This window comes from Choloepus didactylus, chromosome 16 (assembly GCF_015220235.1).
Source record: "Choloepus didactylus isolate mChoDid1 chromosome 16, mChoDid1.pri, whole genome shotgun sequence".
Lineage (NCBI taxonomy): Eukaryota > Metazoa > Chordata > Mammalia > Pilosa > Megalonychidae > Choloepus > Choloepus didactylus.
This window is the reverse complement of record NC_051322.1, coordinates 17,376,274-17,400,274: the sequence shown is the minus strand read 5'-3', so window position 1 is coordinate 17,400,274 and position 24,001 is coordinate 17,376,274. Positions and strand designations below refer to the sequence as shown.

Sequence of the window (24,001 nt, the reverse complement as noted above, 5' to 3'; positions counted from 1 at the left end):
TTAAGCCTACAAGAACTTTTCATCCTGTAAAATCTTCTGGGACCAGTTCTGTTTGCTGTAGAACATGCTAGTTGTCTTTTTTGTCTCCCTTTCAGGGTGCTAAGGTGGTGAGGGCTTGGGAGGACAGAGGAGATAATTGAGTTGTTTTATCCTTCTGGGCTCTTTGGAGAGCCCCTGGCCCCAGTTTGCAAAGTGCATGTGTTCTATTTAATCCTGACATTGGCCAACATATCACCATGTTTATGGCTAAGGGAGTTAGTTGATATCTGGGTATGAATCCCTTTCCAATGTGAAATAGGTAGAAGCGATTCTCTGTCATCTGATCGCAAAATAACTGAGACAATGAAAAGGAGAAGGAGAAAGAAAATGACTAGTTGAGGCTTTTATATACATTCATTGCTTCTAACATGTTTTTAACAACAAGGAAAATGCAACATCAACTACTCTTAGAGTGAGTGCAGCCAGAATACTGTACAGTTGTGGGGTCAGGCGATTGGGCACTTTTACTGTTAAAACCAGACAACAAAACCCCACAGCAAAAGGAAACAAGCCGGAAGTTAGCCACCATGACCTTTTTTTTGATATATACATTTTTCGAATACTCTGTAAATCCCAGTTTAAACAACAACAACGATGACAATAACAAAAGACAAACAGGCTTTATATTAAAAAATGTCCGTGCTCTTCATTGTTACTTCTAAAGCAGCTTGGAGAATCTCGCCCCTTGGAGTGTACTGCAAACTGACTCCATTAAAATTATCTTGGCAGAATAGCAGCACAGGATTTGATATTCCATGTTCATCACTTTTGACAATGTAAACCTTTCATAAAATAATATTTTGCTGAAAAGTTAGAATAGAATCATTCAAAGGTCTGATCGTCCTGTTCCCTGAGGCCTGCCAGGGAGGTCTGGTTTTGTACCCCGGGTTTTCTGCTGTCTCTTGGTGTGGAGCCTTATGTGCGCTGTATTTCAGGAGGAACCTGAAAGATGGTTCCGGAAGACGGCCTGCCTGGGAGGAGGGCAGCAGTGCTCTAGATGGTCTACATTTAAAGAGTCCAGGTAGAGCAACTCTCTAAAGGCCAAACCATCCTCAGCCAGATTTTAACCCTCTGGTCATTTGTCACCTGGATTTTCAACTGAATGAACCCCATGAGCTGAACCAAACATGCATGCAATCCTTTAACTCGAGCTAAATTCCAAATCGCCCAGGGACAAGTAAATTTTCAAGGAACAAGGTCAAAGGGACAACAGCTATATCCCTCGCCATAGCCCATTCCACCTAAACAGCAATGCACCCAACTCGTGAAGCAAAGCTCCTTGGTGGCCCGTGTGACCCAGGGGTCCTCAGTTAGCTGAGACCCCCGGCTTCTCTCACCTTCTCAGAAATGCTCTGGAGGAATTGAGACAAAAATCTCAAATGGAAAATGATTGTTTGTGCTAACAAATAGTGTAGAGGCCATAACTAAATACAATTTGAAAAAAATGCTGAGATGCACGTATTTTTTTTTAAAAGCAGCTTTCAAAATATCAACCACAGCATTAAACATCAAACATAGTACATTCCAAAGTTAATACAAATAAATGGTATATAATGCAATAATGCCACGAAGTTATTCCCCATGTCTCAAAGATGCTAAACTTAAAAAAAAATATTCTCTACGTTATTAGCTCTAGACTTGACTTCTTTTGCTACTTCTCTATTTCTGCCACTGATTTTTTTTTTTTTTTTTTTTTTTTAAAATGCCCCAGGTTGTACAGATAATCCCCAAATTCCACACCTGGAACATTTTTTTTTCCTGTCAGGTTTTCAAATAAAACCAAACTACAATGACAAGATAATGTTTTACACTGTAATTCCACAGACAACAGTCAATTAATCGATGACACTGCATTTCGACGCTTCCTGTAGGATTTATGACTCTTCCCGTGGTCATTAAGCTGCACAGACAGGCCCACAGGCCGTGCCCTGGTCCCACACAGGCGGCCTTCCCTCCATCTCGGCGGCGACTCTCCAGCCTTCGCCATGTCCCTCCGCCAGGCTCTGGGTCCTTCTCCTCTGTGACTGCAGCGGCCCTCCACACTGATCAGTTCTCTGAGGCGACTCCCCAGGGTGCCTCTTCAGGAGCAGTCTTAAGAAGTGGCTGAAACCAAGAGCCCGGGGCTCCCAGGTCCTCGCGTGCGAGCCAGGAGGGTGACAGCCCTGGCAGGGTCACTGTATTGCTCTTACTTGACAATCAAATCTGATCTCTGTCAACTTCCAGACATCTGGGGACCACACTGCTCTGCTTAGAAACCCTCAAGGAGGCCAGCGGGTGCCCAGGCTCAGTCCCAGGATGCGGCCCTCCCAGCTGGGGCAAATGGCAGGACCGCAGACTGGGGTCCCCGACAGAAAAGCAGGCACTTGCGGCAGCCTGATGCTGGGTAACTCTAGCCTTCCCGATGCTGAAGACGCCACCAAAAACGTCCACTTCCTAGCGTTCTAGAGGATTCGTTTTCTTCTCAGACAGAGCCAGTATTTGGAGGGGCATATCCAAAATATATGAACATACTCATCAGGGCTTAAGGTACTGGATGATATTGTATAAATTGCTAAAAATGCTTCTCGGCACAATTGGTAGCTTAAAAAAATACTTTCCTATGGTTAAGGGCATTTTTCCCACCGATGTCCTTCGGCGTGGAAATCTCAGTGGATAGATACTACGTCCATCCAAAATTCCCAGGATTTTTTTTTTTCTTCCAACCAGGTATGTGTACCATGTGTGAATCGTGTGAATCAAATGCAAAGTGTCTGTTCTTCACGGCAGGGAAAAAGCCACCTCCTTCCAAGCACCCTCCTTCTGTAAATATTGCAGTCCCTAGGGCAAATCAACGTTAGTGAAATGAACACCTTCTTCCCAGCCCCCAGCAGCCAGAAAACGGGCTTCTCTAACAGTCACGTCCTTTGTCGGTCTGTTTGCTCTTTAGATGATGAGTTGGTCCAGCCAAGGGCATGGAAAACAGCCCGTGTTGCTAGGCTCGGGAGACTCCAGGTGGAGTCGCATGGAGTGGTGCTTGGCAACTAGTGGCGGGGTTTCCAAAGACAGGAGTTCAATGGGACCGTCTTAAATAAATAAATCTTTTTCTTAGTAATGTAAAAAATAAATGACATCTCCCTTTGGCAGTAAGTAGCTGATTCGACGTTTAGCCTGAAAGTTGTTTTTGTTTTGTTTAGCTTTGTTTTAAGAGCCCATAACTTCATTTCATTGTACATCCAGACACTGCATGTCATCTCTACCACTCTGTCAACCTTTTTTGCATATGTGTTTGCGGCAGGACTGCAGACTTCACTTGTGCCCCAGATAGGCACCCAGGGTGATGCACGCTCCCACCAGGGCCAGGCTGAGCAGCGTCTTCAGAGACAGCCAGGAGAAATCAAACAGGGGCCGCACGCTGGGGCCGTACAGCTCCACAAAGGCGTCCTGCAGGGGCAGAGGAGGAAGGAAAAAAGGATGTCAGAGAGAGAGCACAAAATGCCGACCTCCAGAGACAGGCGCATCAGCCGGAGCAGCCTGGGCAGCTTCAGAAGGGCGAGAAGAAAGGTAAAACACTCTCTGGGGCAGGGAGTCGGGACCTCCTTTTTACATTCATCCAAGCACTATTTACTGAGAACCTGTTTGCATGATGGGTGCATCAGTGAATAAAAAAGACTGCAAGTTCCCTCCTCATGGAGCTTTCTAGTGGAGCCGGATAGACAATAATCAAAACAAACACATCACAGTGTACATTCGAGGGTGTTAAGAGCTAAGGAGGCAAATAAAACACCAGAGGGAGTTAGGGGAGGCTGCAGGCTTTGTGACTTGGGCTAGCATGGCCATTAAAGAAATAAGACAAATCAACAGCTACCGGGACGCTCCTCCAGGGAGCGCTCGCTGTCTGCCAGGCACTTCACTGAATGCCTTACATGCATTATTATATTATTCTTTATACCAATCTCATATGTGGTTTCATCTGTTCCTATTCTGTGGATGAAAAAAGCTGAGGCTGAGAGAGGGGAAGGGAGCGGTGGCAGCGTGTGGACTCGAACCCAGGTCCACGCCAGCCGAACACCAGCAGCTTGGCGGAGCGCTCTCTCTTTGCCACAATTCGGGGCTGGAACGGGGCGCACGAGCAGTGCTGCCTTCAGGTCTCGGCCAGGGTTCTCTCCGGGAGATGCCGCCAGAGCGCTCTGCGTTTGTCCTGGGGGTGGAGAGTAACTCCGGTAGTGAAATTCACAAAGCACAGCAGTCGGGGTCACCGGCGGCGCGGACCCCGAGGGAAGAAGAGGGCTTACGGCGCGTTCCTGCGGCTGCGTGGGAAAGGCGGCTCTGCAGCGTGTTGTAGCAAACTGCCCCCCACCCCACTCCAGCGCCCCGGACTCAAGGAATCACTGCTTGCTCATTTCCTAGGTTTTGGAGGGTGGTGGTGATGGTTAGGTTTCACGTTTGGACCCAGTGAGTATTTGGACAACTCCCTGAATGAAGAGCTAATGTATAAATCAATAAGTGAAATTCTTTTCACTTGGTGTGATTTATTCAGGTATGAAGAGGAAAATGAGACACAGCTCCACATGGCTCCCAGCTGCCTTGAATCAAAGCAGGAGACTTGATTACAGGAGGCAGTAAGATGCTGGATCTCCCGCCCGGCCCTGAGGGAAAAGTTCTAACAACCGCCATGGTGTTTTTGTCTATTTGGGGCAAGCGTTTGTAGCAGAGGGGACAGGTATCATCTTTGTCTCCTCAGTGCTGTAGGTGCTTGATAATGTCTGTTGACTTTAATGACTAAGGTGTTTTAATTTAACCATGGGTTTGAATTTTGTCTCTGGCCTAAGGCTTTACCCAGATGCTTGATCTCCCTGTTTGCAATGATTCCTTCTATATTTAACAACCTCTAGGAATCCTGACGGTGTCTTGAAGATGAGGGTCTAGGGCATTATTAGAGGAACTGCCCACATCAAAAAATATAGATTTACCCCAATTACTTTTCATAACTGCATAGTATTCCATAAAACACACACACACACACACACACACACACACACACACACACACACACTCCATATATTTACATATAATACCATAATTGATTTGCCTAATTCCTAATTTAGATTGTTTTAAAATTTTGCTGTTCTGCTTTTCTAACATTACCCAAACAACAAACTACCCATCCACAGAATGACTTCAGCTGGCAAAGGATAACCAAGCCTGGTGAAAGTGGAGGAGAGAAACTCAAGCAAAGCTCATCGGAGCATTCTCGCTTCTCCAACAGAGCTGACGGGCTACATGCAACTAAACTTGACACCCCATCTCTAAAATAATGAAGAGTTATCATCACACAAGCCAATCTGCCATACAAAGCAAAAAATCAAAACTAGATTGGGAAAGCAGCAGAATGTGCAGCAAAAAGGAATAATTATACATAATAGAAAATTAATAAATGATTTGAAAAATGAAAAAAATTGCTATTATAAGTAACTTTATGGTACATCTTTGTACATAAATTCTTGTCTACTTGCCTAGTTTTATTGTTTTTTTTTTTTTAAGGTAAATTCCTAGAAGTCAACGCAGCTGACCTCTGATCAAAATTGCTTCCTGCGCTTCGTGAGGGGTGTAGTGACCCCCCACCCCCTTACTCTCTCACTGCCTTTTAAAAAAAAGGCAGACAGTGGTTCTCATCTGGGATGATTTTGTCCCCAAGCAGATATTTCAGAATGCCTGGAAGCATTTTTGGTAGTCACGATTAGAGGAGGTGCTGCTGGTGTTTGGTGGGTAGAGGCCAGTGACACTGTTGGACCTCCCACGATGGCCAGGGCAGCCCCCGCAGTCAGGAGTCATCCAGCCTGCAGCACCAGCGGTGCTGGGGCTGGGGAAACCTAGGTGAGAGGCAACTCTGGGATGGGGGGCTGCAGGAGACCAATGGTCCATCGCGTGTGTCAACAGTTAGCCCGACTGAGTGACCGGTCACCACCCAGTGGATGCACTGGTCCTTCAGATGCACTAGATCAGCGCGTACCAGGAGAGGGCGCAAGGGCTTTCTTCTTCTTCTAAAAAAACCTATTGTTAAATTTTCTGAATTTGAGTCTTACAGAAGCAAAGCAACAGACATAAATGAAAGAGGTGTCTAGCGCTTTCCGCACAAGGCTGCAGTAACTGCTGTGGTTGTTTTTTGAGAAACATGCCATCTCTGTATAATCAGGGATATGGGGGTGGGAAAGAGCCAGCACACTCACGAGCGGGGGGGGAATGCTGCCCCTTGCCAAGGGCATCCCAGGGTCCCTGGATGCAGCCTAAGAGCCTCCTCTCCACCCTGCATTTCCATCCAAGGATGGGCGGGCTGACCCCCACCCCCAGCAGCCCCATCCAAGGCCTGTCTGCAAGCCAGCCTGACATTCAGAGGGGCAGCGGTTGGGCCCGGAATGCCTTTAGTTCACAGGGAGTTTCTGCATTGAATCAAGCCCCTCGTCACCCAAACTAAACCCCTTCTAGACATGGAGCCATCCTGGGAAGGTGGAAGCACAAAGGGACGTGCTCAGCTGACACCATCTCCCAGTTTGCTTGGTGCACAGAAGAAATGCCTCCCCAAATACCCTCTCTGGGGCTGGTATATTCCCTCTCACGGCCCCACCTCCTCATGTAAATAACTGCTTCTAATGGACCCAGTTTCTGATGTGCATTCTAAAGAGCAGGATGAGGTGAAGTAGCATCTACTGACCCGGTGAATGAGTCTGCAAAGGGCACTGGACTTGCGGGAGAAGGTCGTGCAGTTCCGGCCCTGACATTTTATTAGCTTATGACCTTGAGGCAAATTACCCAACCCCAACCTCATTTACTTCATCCATAAAACTGGTTGTCATGAAGGTTAAAGTAGGTGATTCAAAAACTTTTGTCAGTGTAGCTGAGAATGTGAAACAGTGGCCGTATTAGGAACTCATCCCCTAGGTTTGGCCTCTGGCAGGTCTGTAGATTTGGCCTCTTGCAGGTCTGCTCTATCCCCACCCAACCTGCCCTCCCCACTTCCAGATGTTCTATCGAGCCCAATATTTGACAAAGGCAATTTGCTCGCGCTCTCTAAGGTATGGGCTCTTGGTTCTGAAGATGGTCAGGGACTTCTATAGAAACTGTGATTTAAAACGTGCATGTTCCATGTTCTGGTGAAGACGAGAAGTGACAGTACAAAGCCCATCATGAAATGCTGTGCTTAAGTTATGAGCCAGGCTGTGGGGCTCTGGGTGAGTCATGTAACCCCCGTGAGCCTCAGTTTCCCTCTTGGTTATAAGAGGGAGGTTGAATCTGGTCCCTAAGCTTTGCCCATCTATGATTCCAAAGTGCAAAGTCGATCCTGTATTTTGGGACTGGCTGTCCTAGAGAGCTACCTCCATAGGGATTCTTCTTGCTTTTTCAAACATCCTGATTAGAGAGATTTCCGAAGTCTGTTTGAACAGTCTGTCATTATTTGTTTAAGTTTGAAAGCTGTTTTAAATAAACACAGGCTCATTGTATGTATTAAAAGCAACAAAGAGGGAAAAAGCAAACCTGGGACATCATCATGTGATCCAGAAAAAATCCCATCTATATACTTGGGAGGCACCGCGCCCCTGGCGCATGTCAGGACCAGCAGAGGCTGAAGCTGTTCCCCTTAAGTGCACGTGCGGGAAAGGAGGTTCCCTCCCCCTGCCACCCTCTCCCCCTTCCTGGCCCCCTGTGGGTGAGGAGGCAGCTTCCCCACAAACCGTCAGAGGCAGAGGCCACAGGTGGGACTGCATCCGAGGTCCACCCAGGGCCCGCCAGGCAGGCAGCACGGCCATCCTCCACCACACCCGCGGCAGGGCCAGAAGGAAAGAGACAAGGCCAGACGCCACAGCCGCGTGTCATCCAAAGGCTTCTCGTCCCTCACGTGGTATGGTCAGTGGTGGGACACACTCACCCCTTCTCTCTGTCTGTCTCTCTCTCTCTCACACACACACCCCCCTTCAGATGGCCGGCCCTCCAAAATTTTTCTTTTTCCCTTCAGAAGAATTCAAGGAGTTTCACTTAAACCTGATTCCAAATAAAATGATATTGAAAAACAAACCGGTCAGATTGGCAGAAAACGACAAGAATGTTAATTAACGCTGAGTGCTGGAAAGGGTGGGGTGGGCATGGGGTGGGTGTGGGGTGCCAGGACACTCTTGCCCATTGGATGGGCTCTGGGGTGCAAGTAAACGTGGAGACCTTTCCTGTTTGCAGTGAGTATCAAAAGCCATAAAAACATTATCCTATTGGTAATTCCACTTCTGGTCTATTTACCTTAAAAATTAACTAATAAACTGCATGTATGGTTTATAATAGCAAAAACCTGAAAACAAATGTCTGAAAATATGGGACTGGTTAAATACCTTGTGGTACATCCATACAATGGAATACTATTGAGCCATTAAAATTTGTAGCCTATGTTTATTGGCAAGGAATTATGTTCTCAACATATTGTTGCACAAAGCAGCTAACAAAACAGCAAGGAAAACATGGTTCCATTTTTGTAAAAACCTAACATAGATGTGTGTGTGTGTGTGTGTGTGTGTGTGTGTGTGTGTGTGCGTGTACACATAGGAAAAAGAATGTAAGGAAATACACTCAGAGGTTAACAGTGATGATCCCTCTGGGCAGGAGAGGTATGGGAGATGGCATTTATGGGTTACTAAATTCTCTTGCTTAGCTGTCTTTTCTAATTCTTAGACAATAAGCATGTATTAATATTTATTAAATGTATTTTAAAAGATATTATATATAATAATGACACATGCTCACTGTGTCATTGAACTTGAAAAAATATTTGAAAAAATATCAGGCTCCATAATTTTCCAGGCAGAGGTCCTGGGAGCTGGCCAGGATGGAGGGTGGGTGGGCTTCCAGGTGGCAGCTGTGACCCGCTTGTCTGAACAATCTCCGGGAAGTGGAATCCTCTTTAGGGTGAGTTCCGGAAGAGCTGTCAGGAGCCCTGCTCAGCTCAACCAACACCTGCAATAGGAGGTTCGGACCCCGGGCTCGGTGTTGGTTCTCCGCCATCTTTACACATGGGGGAGATTCACTATGGCCTTGTTGGCTGTAAGCAAGTGAGAGATTCAGTTATGTGCCACCGTCTTTGGGCTGCCTGTATGCAGGCATCTTACGATCAGTGGGGGATAGTAGGGGGAAAGCCTTTCTGCCCTCCAGGAGCTCATAATCTAGAGAGAGAGAATGTGCCTCCATCAGCACATCTGAATTAAACTCAATGAGCGCTGCCATTTTGTAACCTGCACAAAGCGGAAGATCCCAGCAGCAGTAAAACAATCAGACGGGGCCAACAAGAAATCAAAAGCTGCTATCAAACACCTTTGATATTTTCTATTTTTCATGGCTTTAAAATGTCCTCTTCATGGGGATCTCCACGTGCCTTCCCCACTACCCCTGCTCACCCCATGACAACCAGAGGGTTAAGGAAGGGAAAGAAAATGGAAAGGACAAAACCACAGTCATACCACACTTTGACCTGGAAGGAACCTCAACGTCAGTCCAGATTTCCTGCACTGGTGTAAAAATGCCTAATAAAGATATTTTCCCTTTGACAAGGAAGGTAAATAAAATCTAGACAGGTTAAGTCAGTGTGGTCTGAGTCTGTACTAACAAGCAAACGCACGGTGGAGGAGAAGGGGATAGGGTCCAGGTTTTAGATCCCTGCCCCGTGCTCTCCACAGCTCAGAAAATGGGCAAGCAGTTGTGTGTCCATCTGACTGCCTGTGCCCCTCCTCCCTGAATGCCCCCCACCAGTGTGCTTCCTCCCCTCCTTGACCTTCCCCTTTGCCCCAATCCTGACCCCATCCCACAACGGGCCTCATCTGGGCTTCCAGATGCTACTGAAGAGAGTCGCCCACCAAGCAGATAGGAGCTGCTCTAAGTTCACGGTCTCCAAACCCAGTGAGTTCTTGAAACCACTTAGTGATCCTTTATCCTTGGACAGATCTTTTCTCTGTCCCTTTTAATGCCTATTCCAGACAAATGGCACTTTTCTCAAGTGTCCTCCTCACCTGTTAGCAGATGATGTCAGCTCTTCCTTCTCTAAGAAAACTGGAGCCACTAGGCAAGAATTATCAGTTTCCTATCCTTGCTGGCCTTTAAATGAACCCTCTACCCATCCTTCCCTGTGCCTCTCCACCCTGCACCTTACTCTACCGACTCCCATTGATTCTGGTGCCTTCTTCCATCACCTGTCCCCCATTCTCAGTGACAACTGCACCTCATCCTTCCCTTCTGGCTCTGTTTCCTTGGCACATAAACATTCAGATTCCCTCAAAATGTCCGCTCTGATGCTGCGGTGCATCCTAATCCTTGTGCTCTCTCTCCTCCCCATCCCGGATAAGCTGCTAACCTGCACTCACGCTCATTTCTCACCCACAGTTTAACCCACTCGCCGGGCTTCTTTCTCCATCAGGCCTCTGTGACCACTCCACGGAGACACCCAACACCCTCCATGTTGCCAAATTCACCGGATGCTTTTACGGTCATATCTTACCAGAGGCTCAGGCCCTGGACAGAGTGTTCTGTGACGCTGCTCTGGGGTTTCCCTCCTGCCTCTGGGGAATCTCTTCTCTGTGTTCTCCAGGGGCACCTTCTCCTCTGGCGGTCCAGGTAAGGACTCGATGCTCCCAGACCTCTGCTTCGATCGTTTTCTCATTCTTTGGCCAATCTCCTTCCCTCTTATGTTCTTAAATGCAATCCCTGTGATGAGGTCTCTGAAATCCTTACATCCAGCCCCACCTTCTTCTCTAACTGCCAGACTCTACATCCAATTGCTTTTTAAGATGGCCCACAGGAAGTTACAATGCAGCCTGTCCCAAAACTCAAGTTATCATCACCGCCTCTACCAGACCTGCCTCTTTTCCTGCATTCGTTGCATCCTCATAGGCAAGTGAACGAAAACCTGAGTCTCCCAGGCGTTTTCCTCCTCCTCTTCCTCTCTACATTCAGTCACTGTCCTCAGGGGGGTTGCCCCAGAAGCAGACCCTAAGATAAAGGTTTGAGTGCAAGTAGTTTATTTGGGAGATGATCCCAGGAAACACTAGCAGGGGAGTGGGGGCCATGGGACAGAAAAGGGGGAATGCACTCATGAATTACCTTACCAACCAAGTTAGTGCTGCTGCCAGCTGGGGCTCGATCCTGCCGGGGAAACCTGGGAGCCAGTGCAGGACCTGTGCCTCCTGTTTTCCCACTGAGAGGCTGGGGAGCTGGGGTACTGACTCACCAACTCCCACCATTCCTCATTGGCTAAGGGTTGCTTCTGTGGGTGTGTCAAAACCCCAGCACTGCTGGCCTGTCGTGCACACAGGCAGAGTGGGTTCCAGAGGCCACAGAAAGCCCTCAGTGGAGGAGAGCAGCTGCTGGCAGCTGGAGGAGAAGCTGTGAGCCCTAAAACGGGAACGGCAAGAGGACACAGACAGGGCAGCAATGGCCTCTGCACCACTGATTATTTTTCTATCCCTGTTCCATCGCTCCCCAGGAATGCTCCTATGACTTCCAGTCTCATCTCCTTGCCTCCCACCTTGTGCCCTGCCCTTAAATCCTGCCTCCGTGTTGCAGCCAGTATGATCTACTCAGAACCAAACCGGTCACTTCCATGCTCAAGTCTGAATTCCTTAACATGCCTTCCATGGCTCCTGAGGCTCTGGCCCCAACCTGGCGATCCCGCCCAGCTTCTGTCACCTTTAAGTCAACTTTTGTTCACTTGGAGATTCAGTGCACTCATTTTCTCCAGGGAACGTTCTTCAAGCCCGTTGGCTGAGCTAAATAATTCTCTGCTGTGCCCTGCTGACTGTATTACATGAAGATCATCTGTTTACATGTCTGCCTTCCTCATTAAGCCATCAGCACCTGGAAGTGCAAGCACCAGGTTTTATTTATCTTTGGATTCCCGGAACATGTGTCTGTCACATATTAGGCTCTCGGCAAATACTTGTGGCATTGGAATCAACTGATTTCCTTTTCTGTAGAGCAGAGTTTCCAAATAAATCTTAAAAGTTGATTTTTTTTTAAAAGCAGGTGTTCAAAAGCTAAACAAATGACTGGATTAAACAAAACGCAGTGCGTTTTTGTTTTGTTTTGTTTCATTTTGCAGCAGTCTCTAGTGTCCTCCTCGGAGGGGCTGCCATTCGGCCAGTTCCCAACAGTGCAGTGTGCTCGCCCACGCCCGACGGCCTGGTTGGGGTCCGTGCCACCCACCACTAAATATTTTGAACGTCATCCACCCACGCACACAGCGACTCTCCAGAGAGGCCCAGACTCTGCCGCATTTTCCAAACGCATGCGGACCACTGACCCTGCTGAAAAGGAGATTCCTGCTGGGTTCCGAGCGGTGTAAGGATGCGCTTTGAAAAATGCCGCCTGGAGGTAAAAGAGCCGTCACCCTGGGCACTGGCACGAGAGGCAGCGTGGGTGCCAGTTGACCAGGACCGGAGAGATGACCAAGGGTCAGGAGCCGTTTCTGGACATCCTTGCGAACACAAAGCCTGCAGATGGCTCCCCGTGCCGGCCACGATTCCACCAAGGGCTGAGGGGAGGGGAGGGGAGGTGGCACTTCTTGCCAGTACTATCTACGACCGCGACGATCCAACACAGCCTCCTGCCATGCAACTGCCAGGGGAAAGGGGGAAAGAGAAAGAAGCTGGCGAGGGGAGGAAGGAAGGGAGACAGGGGCAGGTACAGCAGACACGAGAGCTCCCCAAGAAGCCCAAGGATGCAGCGAGTCTCCTGACATCAGATTAAAAGGGGAAGCGAGCCTGGGGTGCAGTCAGTGGCCTCCAGGCCTGGTGGAGCAAATGCGCGGAAGTGAGGACTTTTTTATACCTGAATAAGGCAGCTGGTGAGGAAGTGACTCCATTTCCCCCCTTATCATTGGCTCGGCAGGATTTCCTCTGCAGCCACACGGAGCTGAATGAGTCTGGAGGGTCCCATTTGCAGAGCAGAGCGGCCGCGGCCCTGGCGTGATTCTGCCCCTCTGATTCTTCCTCTCTCCACCTCCTTTGATTCCCAGATTAATTGATTCCGGGTTTGGGGGAAAAGGAAAGGGAAAAAATAACCAGCTTTGTGCATATAACCGAAGGACACCCAGCTGCCCGGCCTGCAGATGGTGCAGACACACCAAGCGTGGGAAGCTGGACGCCCGCCCTTTCTACCTGGCTTGCAGAGGATGTTCCCCAAAGCCCCCTCCAGCGAACAGTGGATCCTAGAGGCATTTGGGGCCGGAGGGGGATAGGCTAGTTGAATCTCAGGCCAGCAACACAAAATGAAACCCAATCTAAGTGTCATTTGGCTGTAATGAGAGACCTGCTTCGAAAAATGGCAGGAGATGAAAAACCCAAACAAAACAAAAACTAAACTTGCCCGCCTTCCGCAGTTGGTCCTGGAAAGTTTGGGTGTATTTTGTTATGCAAATATTAGCTAAGAATGCAAATAAGGCCAGGGACCCTATGGAGCCAGGGAGACCGAGAAATAAGCCCGGAAGTGTCCTTCTTTTCTTGAGCAGAGCATGGTTTGAAAATAATTTGCAAAGGGATCTGATACTCCGGTGACACTGAAGACAGACACTGAGTCAGGTCAAAAGATGCTCTGCAGTGTCCACCTGTAAGCCGAGATTTGAGCCAGTGAGCTGGCCATTCCCCAGAGCCCAGACCGCAGAGGATTCTGTTATCTAATTACCATCTGGGGTGGGGTAGAAGGGGACCACAGAGACAAATTCCCCCTGCACCGGGCATGCAAATACCTCTGGGAGAGGCTCACCCAGCACCTGCAGCTCGGCTCCCTCCAGCATGGAGCTGTTACCCACTCAGGGCTTCAAAAGATGCATGTGGGACAAAGAAATACGTTTATGGCAATGTGTGCTAAATAATGTGTTAATACTTATGCTATTTGATATGTCATGTTCTTATAACAAACCCAAGTGAGAGAGACCAAAGGCCATATCCATACTAGACCCTGAAATCGCACCTTCAGCTCAGCTGTTCATTCAGAAACCAAAGACATTTTTGCAAGATGCTGAGGAGTCTTTAAGGCTAAATAAGACCCAGGCCCTGCCCTATAATGGTTGCTCGATGATATTCTGCTATGGTCACAGCTGCTTTCATTGGGTGGGAGTTTTCTCAATCAGGTCAGAGCAACTGTCCTGCTGCACGCTGGGGAGGAGAAGCACAACTGAGGCACAGGCAGGCCCATGAGGACTTCAAGGAGGTGCCTGCCCTAGGATTTCACGGGCACGGAGGCCCTGGGAACGTGCCTTCCAGGGTGTTGGCTTCAAAACAAAGTTTCTTCATTTTTCTTCCTTACCTTCCTCATTCCACTACCTTACTTTTGCCAGAAACCCTTTTGTAGCCTGCATTTTTTGGAGCTCGGCCCTTTCTTGCTTTGGGCTTATGCTATTTTCACTGCTTGAGTGGGAAATATCGCTTTATTTATGACATTGTGCTGGACAAGAAAGTAATTATTTACATTGAGCTAAAAAACATAATTATTACAACTCAACAATAAAAGACAATCCACTTTAAAAATGGGTGAATGATTTGAATAGATATTTCACTAAAGAAGATAGACCAATGGCCAAAACACACATGAAAAGACGCCCAACATCAATCGTGATTAGGGAAATGCAAATCAAAACCACGAGATACCACTTCACACCTACTAGGATGGTAAAATCAATCAATCAATCAATCAAACAATCAAACCAAAAGAAAACAGAAAATAACAAGTGTTGGTAAGGATGGGGAGAAATTGTGGGTAGACATATAAAATGGTGTAGCCTGTTTGGAAACCTGTTTGGCAGTTCCTCAAAAAGTTACACAAAGAATTACCACATGACCCAGCAATTCCAATACTAGGTTTATATCCCCAAGTAAACAGGGACTCATCATTCCTAATAGCCAAAAGGTGGAAACAACCCAAATGCCCATCGACTGATGAAGGAAAAACAAAATGTAGTACATCCATAAATCAGAATATTACTTAGCTACAAAAAGGAATGAGATCCTGATACACACTACAACACGGATGAATCTTGAAAACCTTATTCTAAGTGAAAGAATCCAGACACAAAAGGCCACCTTGTGCCTGGTTCCATCCGTATGCAATGTCCAAAATAGGCAAATCCATGGAGGCGGAAAGTACATTAGTCATTGACAGGGACTAGGGAGGAGGGGAAGGGGAGTGACTGCTAATGGGTATAGGGTTTCTGGGGGGGGGAGGAAAAAGTTCTGGAATTAGCTATTGGTGATGGTTGTACAACCTCGTGAATGTACTAAAAGCCAGCGAATTGCTCCCTTTAAAATGATGAATTTTATGGTATGTAAATTATATCTCAATACCAAAAATAACTGTATTTCTTACACTATGTTAAGAGAACTAAACTCTTCTTATAATGTATAGCACTCTGCGGAAGTACTGCTTGTTCTGTCTGCTTGCTCACCAGCCTGGGGGCGATGGGACTCCTTCGGTTAGACACTTTGCATTGCTGTCACCCCCTCCTAATGATGAAAAACTTCAGGAGGCAGAGTGGTTTGGTGAAAACAATTCTGGGTTCAAAGTCAGGAGACTGAATGCCAATCTGGGGACTTGTGCTGGTGAAGCGAGAAGCTCCCCTTATCTGTCTGCGCCTCAGGTTCTCCTTATCAGAAAAGTTTCTCCGTAGCTGATCTCTCTCAGCTCCACCATCCTGGGCTCACATGGTCAATGATATTCTTCGTGCATTCTAAGCTGTGATTTGCCATATGATGATGTGAGACAGAAACAATGGGACTGAAACTACTGTGAACTACGGGTCCCCGTTTCTCCTCACCATGGCCCTTCTCAACCATGCTCCTGCATCCCCCCAGATCCACACCCGTCCCCAGAACCTCCGGACGCGACACTTATTCTCTTCTAACCCGAGTCCCTCCTCTCCCCATTATGGTAGCCAAACTGCTGCGGCCTCTGCTGAGCCCGTGTGCTTTTCATCTCTTTCCTTTGATGACCATCAGCCAGGTTCTTCTTCTGCAGTCCCTTTTCTCTTCCCTCATTGTTTCCCCCAAGTCCTCTCCAATTTTAATTAGAACCTCGTGTGGAGACCCCAGTGTGCTCAGCATGGGGAGCAGCTGGGAAGCTTTGTTTAACCTTAGCGTCGGTTAGGACCCTGTTGCCTGTGTGAGCTGGGAGGTCCATTTGGCATACCTTCGGTTCTCGGTATTCACAATGAGGATGTTCTAGAAAGTTGCAGGAAACCTTGAGTTAGCGAATACTGAACTGTTGCTCCTAGGGGAAACCCAGGGATCGGTTTCTCTGCTCACAATGCAATCAATACATAACCTTGTTTTATGTGTTTCTGTTTAAAGACTCCTTATTTAATATGTATTGCTGATTTAACACTGACCTCTAACTCAGGCCTGATCAAAACTCATCTAACATTTACATTTTTCCTGTAAGGCACTTCCTAGCCTTCTTGAGCATAAGAACATTAGACAGCCCTTCAGCCCTGCACTCAGGGGCCACTTTAAACAGCAAAATCACTGACAAAAAGCACAAAAATGCAAAAAGCATGACACTAACTATACAGTGAAAAGGACACGTGTTTACAGTATGAGCTGAAATAAGAAAGCCGAGCAATGCCTTGCTTACCCCCAGCTGGGAATATGTGTGTCAGATGGCACAATTTTTTACTGCTCGGCATGTGTCCGTGAACGACCACAAAAGTGCTGTAAATATGGATTTCAGGGTCACAACATTTTAGAGAGTAGTCAAATGTGCAATGCAGAATCCACCAACAATGAGGATCAACTGTATACCCACTGAGTGTGCCTTCTTCGGATCTGGAGCCACAGATGCAGCCCCCCCTGCCGCTTCCCTGGCACCTGCCTCGTTGGACGTGAGCGCAAACACGATCACTGTGCGCTCCGTGGGGTGTGGGGGCTGGCGGATGTGTGGTACCCAAAGGTCACTGTCCAGCCTTTGATGTGGTGCCCTGTTGAGCCACGGCCACCTACTCTTCTCCGGACTGCTGCAAGAGTTAATTCATGAAAATATGCCAAAAATGGGAACTGAAAGCAGATGCTCACTAAGTTCTGCAGCTTGGCCTAATCTCTGTCATCGGGACACCACTGCTGGGTGGGGAGGCCCCTCATTTATTAAACGTAGAGGGCCGGAATTGGGGGCCGAAAGTCTGATTCTCACTTGTGTAAATCAGCAAGTGTTGACTGAGGTTGGTGGTGGTGGGGAGTACAAAGGACCAGAATTTCTTAATGGAAACTTGCTGAAAGTGGCTTCAGGCTTAGAGCAGGGAAATGTCAGCGTGAAAAGAGCAAAGTAGAACCAGTCTGAGCCGGTGGCACCCTCAGCCGGGCACTGCCAGCTTCAAGGCATGCCTTCCTGACAGGTGCTTTCAAGGACTGGTTAAAAAATCAACCTGGGCACATCTGCTGGAGGCTCTGCACGGCACCGGCCCCCGGGGCCTTCACCTTGTGACCCACCCGCAGGCTCAAACGAGAGCATCTAGGACCAGGTTTGTCCCCCAGGGGTGCTGATCCTGTAATTCTCCACCTGGAGCAGATGCATCACAAAACTCGGCTCAAACCTCACAGCCCACTGACATCCCACCCAAAAGCTCCCCAAGCTACAAGCCTGACCCATACCCAGCTCCCGACTCTGTAGCCCAGTGATTCCCTCTGTGGCAGCAAAATGACTGGGGAGAGCCTCCGAGCAGCCCACTGGAGAAGCTTCTCAGCCCCACCATCAGTTCCCCATCACTTAGAGGGGAACACCCAATCCTCTGGGGTCTGGGGGGGTGGGGTGGGCAGAGGCACGGTGAGGTGACGCACTCTCCCAGTGGGCTCCAGATGGGGAGGCTAAGAAAAATCTGCTTGCATTTTGTAGTTTATGATTGAGTTCAGTTCACCTGGAAAGACTCAACATGAATAAAACCAGATGCAATTTCAGGCCTTACGGCCAGGTTCTTGGACAATCCTCTTCCTTCCTCATCAGACAGTCTTCCTGCGACTAGGAAGGGCAGCAGACGGCTCCATCGCGGGGAGAACGCAAAGGCTCTGTCAGTGGCAACAGCTGTTAGCACCAGGATGCACAAACGCTGGGCAAGGGCAGTGCTGGGGTCCTGGATTCAGACTCATTAATCTGCGGATGCAGATATGCCGCAGACACGGCCCTGTGCTGGAGCAGATGTCTGCTGTGAGGGACCTCTGACCCTGTGTCTTCTGTTGCCAAAACAAGACGGACACACAAACACACACACACACATACACACACACAGTGAGAAGGAACGAGGTCCTGAAGGAAATCCTGGATGAGCTTCAAATGAGCGGAAGGGCTGAAAAATCCTCCATCAGCAAACCCTCCAGGGGGGCTGGTTGACAGCTGGCTGACCTGACGACAGGATACCCTCTCGCAGTGAAGCCAGCTTGCTGGGGACCTGGGCAAGGGCAGAAAACCACGCTGCACACCGTACAAGGCCCGCTGGTGTTGCTGGCGGTGGGCACTTTAAACTGAGCAAGGCTGGGCCCCTGGGAGCTCACCTTCCAAGGTAATTGCTGTTTCCCAGTCATACACTCAGCTCAGATACCTTCACAGCTTGTGGTGGCTGAGCCTGGGTGGCATGCCGTCCCCTGCGTGCAGAGGGCCTTCAACAAGGCCTCCTGGTGGGATCCAAAGTGAGGCTGCACTCACATCTCCGGGCCTTAATGCACAGACTATCCTCAGCCAAGGGCAGGGCCCAAACTTCCCAGGTGGGACAGGCACCTCGGTGGTCAATGACTTTGTCTATAGTGGGATCTTGCAGCACCTGCTATTGCTGAAACCTTGGTCAGCTCAAGGTCACTCCAAGGATGCAAACATGTACCGAGCGCCTGCTCCATTCTGCAGGGGAAACTCAGGTCACTTATGACAGTGAGCTCCTCAAAGGGCAGAGATAAGGTCATACTCACCCTTGAACCCAGAGCAGTGCTTTATCCTACCAAGTACTCAGTAGATCCTGTTCCAATGGAAAACCTCAGAGATTGCAGTGTTTTCCTGGGAATATTGTTGTACGATAACTCACCCCTAAGGTCCAAAGGAGAAGCTCAAGTTTGGGGTGGTGAAGACTTCAGGAGGGACTCCAGGACATTATGTCCACCAAGGGAACCCCTAAGCCATTCCTGGATCCATGTGCAACCTGCTTTTCATAACAGGACTGGTGCAAACCCCGGCACTGCACAGCCCTTCTCCCATGAGTGGTTCCTGTTGCTTTGATCTCTTCTTTGGACACAGCTACACCAAGCAATCCACTCATCAGTCTTTCCTTAGTGTCTATTTCTGGCCAGGCACTAAATCTGGGATGAGAGGAGAGAACTGACTATTGTTTATCACTGTCTGAGTGCCAGACACCTGCCCTGTCACATTTTGTGCTCCTCAGACCCTATGACATGGGTTCCATGAATGACATTTTACAGACGAGACTGTGCAGTCAGAGAGATTACACGACTAGCCCGTGGTCATGCTGCTTGTAGTGGCAAAATGGGGATTTGAATCCAGGACTGTGCAACTCCATGGCACAGGCTTTTTCAAGTACACTTTGCTTCCCCCGTTGAAAATAGAAAAGTAAAAGATCCAGCCCTTGAGTGTGTGTGTGTGTGTGTGTGTGTGTGTGTGCTGGGGACTGAATCATGCCCCCCACAAAAGGCAAGCTCAGGGTCCAATCCCTGATCCTATTGGTGTGAACCCATTTGTGAACAGGACCTTTGAAAATATTATTATTTAAGGTGTGCCCAGACTGAATGAGGGTGGGCCTACGTCCCATGTGGCTAAGGTCCTTATACGCAAAGGGAATTGGACACAGAAAGAGAAGCCACAGGGAGCAGCCAGAAGCTGGAAGTCAACAGAACCCAGAAAAGAAAGGAGAAGATGCCACCAAGTGCATTGCCATGTGATGGTAATCCAAGGACCAAGGATCGCAGGCAGCCAGCTCCAGAACACCACAGTCTTACGGGAGAAAATGTCTGGCTGATGCCTTGATTTTGGACTTCCCCTAGTCTTAAAACCATGAACCAATAAACACCTTACTGCTTAAGCCAACCCACTGCATGGTGCACATTTCAGCAGTGGAAAACTAATGGGGTGAGGGTGGCGGACAATACGCAGGAGCAGCTGAACAGGCAGCCCCGATGAGTGACAAGTGGAAGCCTCGACAGGGCTGGAGGGGACAGAAGAGAAGACACGAGCTGAGCCCTAAAGGGTCTGAATAAGGGAAGAACACTGAGATGGCAATTCAGGACACAGAGTCAAGGTGGGGGTTTGGGGCCGTCGGGCGGCTGGTCCCCTGCAGGCAGGGGGAGTCAGAGTCCACAAGCCTGGATCGACAGAAAGAAAACCCTGTAACCACAAGAAACCACAAGTCACAAGGATGCCCCCACCGGCCCCGGGCCCTCTGCAGAACCCGACCCCATTGGGCTGTGTGCAGCACACTCCGGAATCCCCTGGGTCTGTGGTTTGGCCCCGCTGGCTGACACTGAAGGTCTCACCTCGGGAGTATTTAAAAACTCTGGGTAGATACAGACATGAATCCCAAAGGAGAAAATTCTTCCATGTTCTTCAGAAAAAAGCCCTCCTATCTTACTGGGCTGCTTTACAGGGGAGGTGATGGAGAGCCACATTTCCTTGAGTAACAAAAATTAAATCCAACCCCAAGCCTTTCTAAAATATTAAAATATGTGGCCCCAGCGCCTCCACAGTGGGACTTGGATTTCAATCCCTATAAGGGATCCTCTCACCTCTTCCTGCGAATCAAAAGCAACTGTGTCCCAAATGGGCATAAACAGGGGCAGCTCCCACACCAAGGACGTGGTGGGCTCAGCGAAGAGGAGGATGGGGTGAGGGGACATCACCGGCTCACCCAGCCGTACTGTCCATCCCCTGCTCGGCGCACGGGCTCCCAGCCAGCAGCGGGGCAGCCTTCCTCCTCCAGGCATCATCCCTTCCTTTCCCTTACTCATTAACGGTTTTCTCTGCCGACTTCCATTTCAAAAAAATATTCATAATTGAGCAACGGCAGAGACCTTTAAATTTCTAGGAACGTACCCCTGGCACATTTTACAAGAACACATACATCTCTGCTCACTGACCATTTGATCCTTTCGTGTTAGGTGTGTTTCCGGAAGGCTGCAAGTTTGTGGGGCAAATATATGATGGTTGTTGTCAGACCAAACAAGCTAGAAACACTCTCTTTAAACATTTAAGGAGTCGCATATTGAGAGTGTGTTCAGGGTAATATTGCTAATACCTCAAAATAAAGATGAACAAATGAAAGCTGCACTACAGAGTTGAACACAGTCATATACACGACGGCTATCGGCTCAGCTCCGTCCTTTGCGTATGGGAGGCCTCAAACCCGGCCTTCTTGATTTACTGAACAAGGTGCTGGTGGGACACAAAACAGGCTGGAGCGGAGCCAGCTCCTCCTAGACTGCAACTTAGACACGACGTGTCTCTTCCATGCCACTCCCTGCACCCTGGGAAATCCGGGGGAATCCCCTTTCTTCTCCTCTCTTCTGCCTTTTTCTATTACTTGGCTTTCCTGTTTCCTCCGTGCCTCGCATTTCATCAGCAGAAGTTCGCTCCTTGGTTCTGATGGTTTTCTTCCTGTTTCCCGTCCGTCTGCCCTTTCCTAGGAATTTTCTGGAAGATTCTAAGTCTCTGTCTTCTCAGATACGGAAAGGAAAAAGTGAGGCCTCTGCAGACCACAGAAAGGGATGGTCACCGCTGCATTTGGAGCTCCCGGCCTCCAAGGGAAAAGACTCTCTGGGGTGTGCCAGGACCTCCCGGAAAATGGTGCCGTGGAACGGAGGGGGTCGGCGTGGCCGTGTGACAGCACCCAGGCCCGCACTCCAGGCTGACGCCTGAGCCAGAAGCGTCCCACAAGACTCCTTTAACTCTTGCAGTAAATTCTGCAAAAATTCTGGCTTTTTAGCTGTGGGAAAACTGGAGAGAGATTTGTGTCTGATAAACGAGCAGAAGGAAAAGTTAAATCTCATGTTTTCTTTGTGTGTTCTCACCTCTGCCAAATTCTTGAAATTTTTAAGTCTAACAACTTTATCGTGCTATTCATTTCCTTTTAATCAGAAACATCATTTAAACATCTTTTGAGGTCATCTTAACCTACGGCAACGATCTGAAAAGCTGCAAAAAAAAAAAAAATTAATTAGAGTTATCCCACATAACATCTGGAGGGTCTTTGAGAGATATCCGACCCAGAGCATAAGTTCATGGCTGATGGATTACAGACTCAAACAGGTATGTTTTACTAACTTGGTACATCACTTGGAAAAGATAACTTTATTAAGGGTAATTTTAAATGTTAACAAATTATAATTTCACTACCACCATGTGGGCAATTGTTTTTCTTGTTAATGTTTGATGGTGGAACACATCCTTTCAAAGGCAAGGGCCCAATCTAGAGCTGTACCCCTGGCCTACAGGCTCCCAGGTTATCCTGGATGTAGAATTCTGTAGGTTATTCTCTTCTGACAGCTTCTACTGTTTTGAAATCCAGGCCACGCAGGCTGTGGGATGTGACACCAACCACCTCGCTTTCCACTTCCCATTAGGTGAATCACTTCTCCAGGTTTCGAGGCCTCATTTGTAACATGAAGAGATGGCCCCAAGAATCCTCTCAAGGTCCCTTCTGGTTCCAATGCTACAGAAGTTTCAGACTCTGGGATTCTGCTTTGCGTTTGTGCAGGGAGGATGACAAGGGTTAAGCACCTGGGAGACTGGGAGAAACAGGCAACTCTGGCCTTTTGGTGCTCACAGAAAGTGCGTTTATGGTCATAGAGTTGAGATCACATCTCCTCCTGGGAAACGAGAGGGCTGAATACTAGGGTGGTTTTATTCAAGGAAACCCAGATACAGCGTGCACTCATATAGGAGCTGGGACTGTGTGTGTCTGGCACGTGGCCATCAGAAGAGACCCTGCCCAAACCTTCAAGGGACCAGAAGTTAGAATCCCAGGCAGGGTTTCTAAAGCCTCAACCATCTATTGCTGCTTAAGAAGCCAGGCAAGAGCTGTGTAGGACCCCAGTTCAAATAGAATGAAATACCTATTTCAGCGATACTGAGACTATTTTATGAAAAATTATGGGAGGCCTTCCCTGGGTGTACACTGCTTATCAGTCATAAATAATATTCACTAGAGATAACTTTAGATGATAAGTTGAAACATCTGCCAAAGGAGTTTTATGGTTTTCATCCGTGTTCCTAAGGTAACAGAACCAGATGTTATTCATGAGTCCCATGTTACCCTTTTTCTGCCCCTCCATCATGCCTTGTATCTTCCAGAGCATTTGCCTCAATTTGAAATTTTCCAGCCTTAAGTCTTTTCCCAGAGTGTCCCTCTCCCCTTTGGAAATTTTTGGGTTATCAGACTGGAATTTTTGTTTTTCAAGTTTTAGAAGATTGTTGAACTATTTTTTTTCAGTTCAGATAACTCAAAACTGGTCTGGCTCCATTACATCAACCTTGGCATGTGTGAAGCATGAGGAATGACTACTTTGTCTTGTTTGGAACCCAAAGAGAGGAATAGCCACTTTCTTTTTCTCTCTCTTTCCCATTTTTATGGAGACAGTATTTTTTCCTTTTAGCTGGATGATGTATACTTTTAACAGTCCAGGAAAAAAGTGTCAGTGATGTGCGAGTCATAATAAAAGAAAATCAAAAGAAATGCAATGACAAGGACAGGGGGGCTTTATCATTTTTAGTATCAAATGCCCAGAGGAAAATCTAAATTTAGAAATTACCAGCACCATATAAATGAGAAACAAATATAAGAAAAAAATTGTTATTTTAAAACGTCATCTTTCTGGCTCATAGACTTTATCCTTATTGTTTACAGACCAAAAATTACAATTTGGTGATGGTTTACAATTTGGGAACCTCACAGTAATGAAGTATTGTGGAGGGCAAGGGATCTTTCTGGCCTGGG

At 48.0% G+C, this 24,001-nt stretch overlaps 1 protein-coding gene across 1 annotated transcript in view; it reads right to left on the bottom strand.

Annotated features, from left to right (window-relative positions):
- Positions 1–1,690: 1,690 nt before the first annotated feature.
- The window catches only part of BCL2 (BCL2 apoptosis regulator), a 172,333-nt gene continuing 150,022 nt past the window's right edge, over positions 1,691–24,001 (bottom strand). Inside the window, exon 3 of the mRNA XM_037806267.1 lies at positions 1,691–3,459. Coding sequence (XP_037662195.1) covers positions 3,325–3,459 — 135 coding nt within the window. The 3' untranslated portion in view covers positions 1,691–3,324. The remainder of the gene's footprint in view (positions 3,460–24,001) is intronic.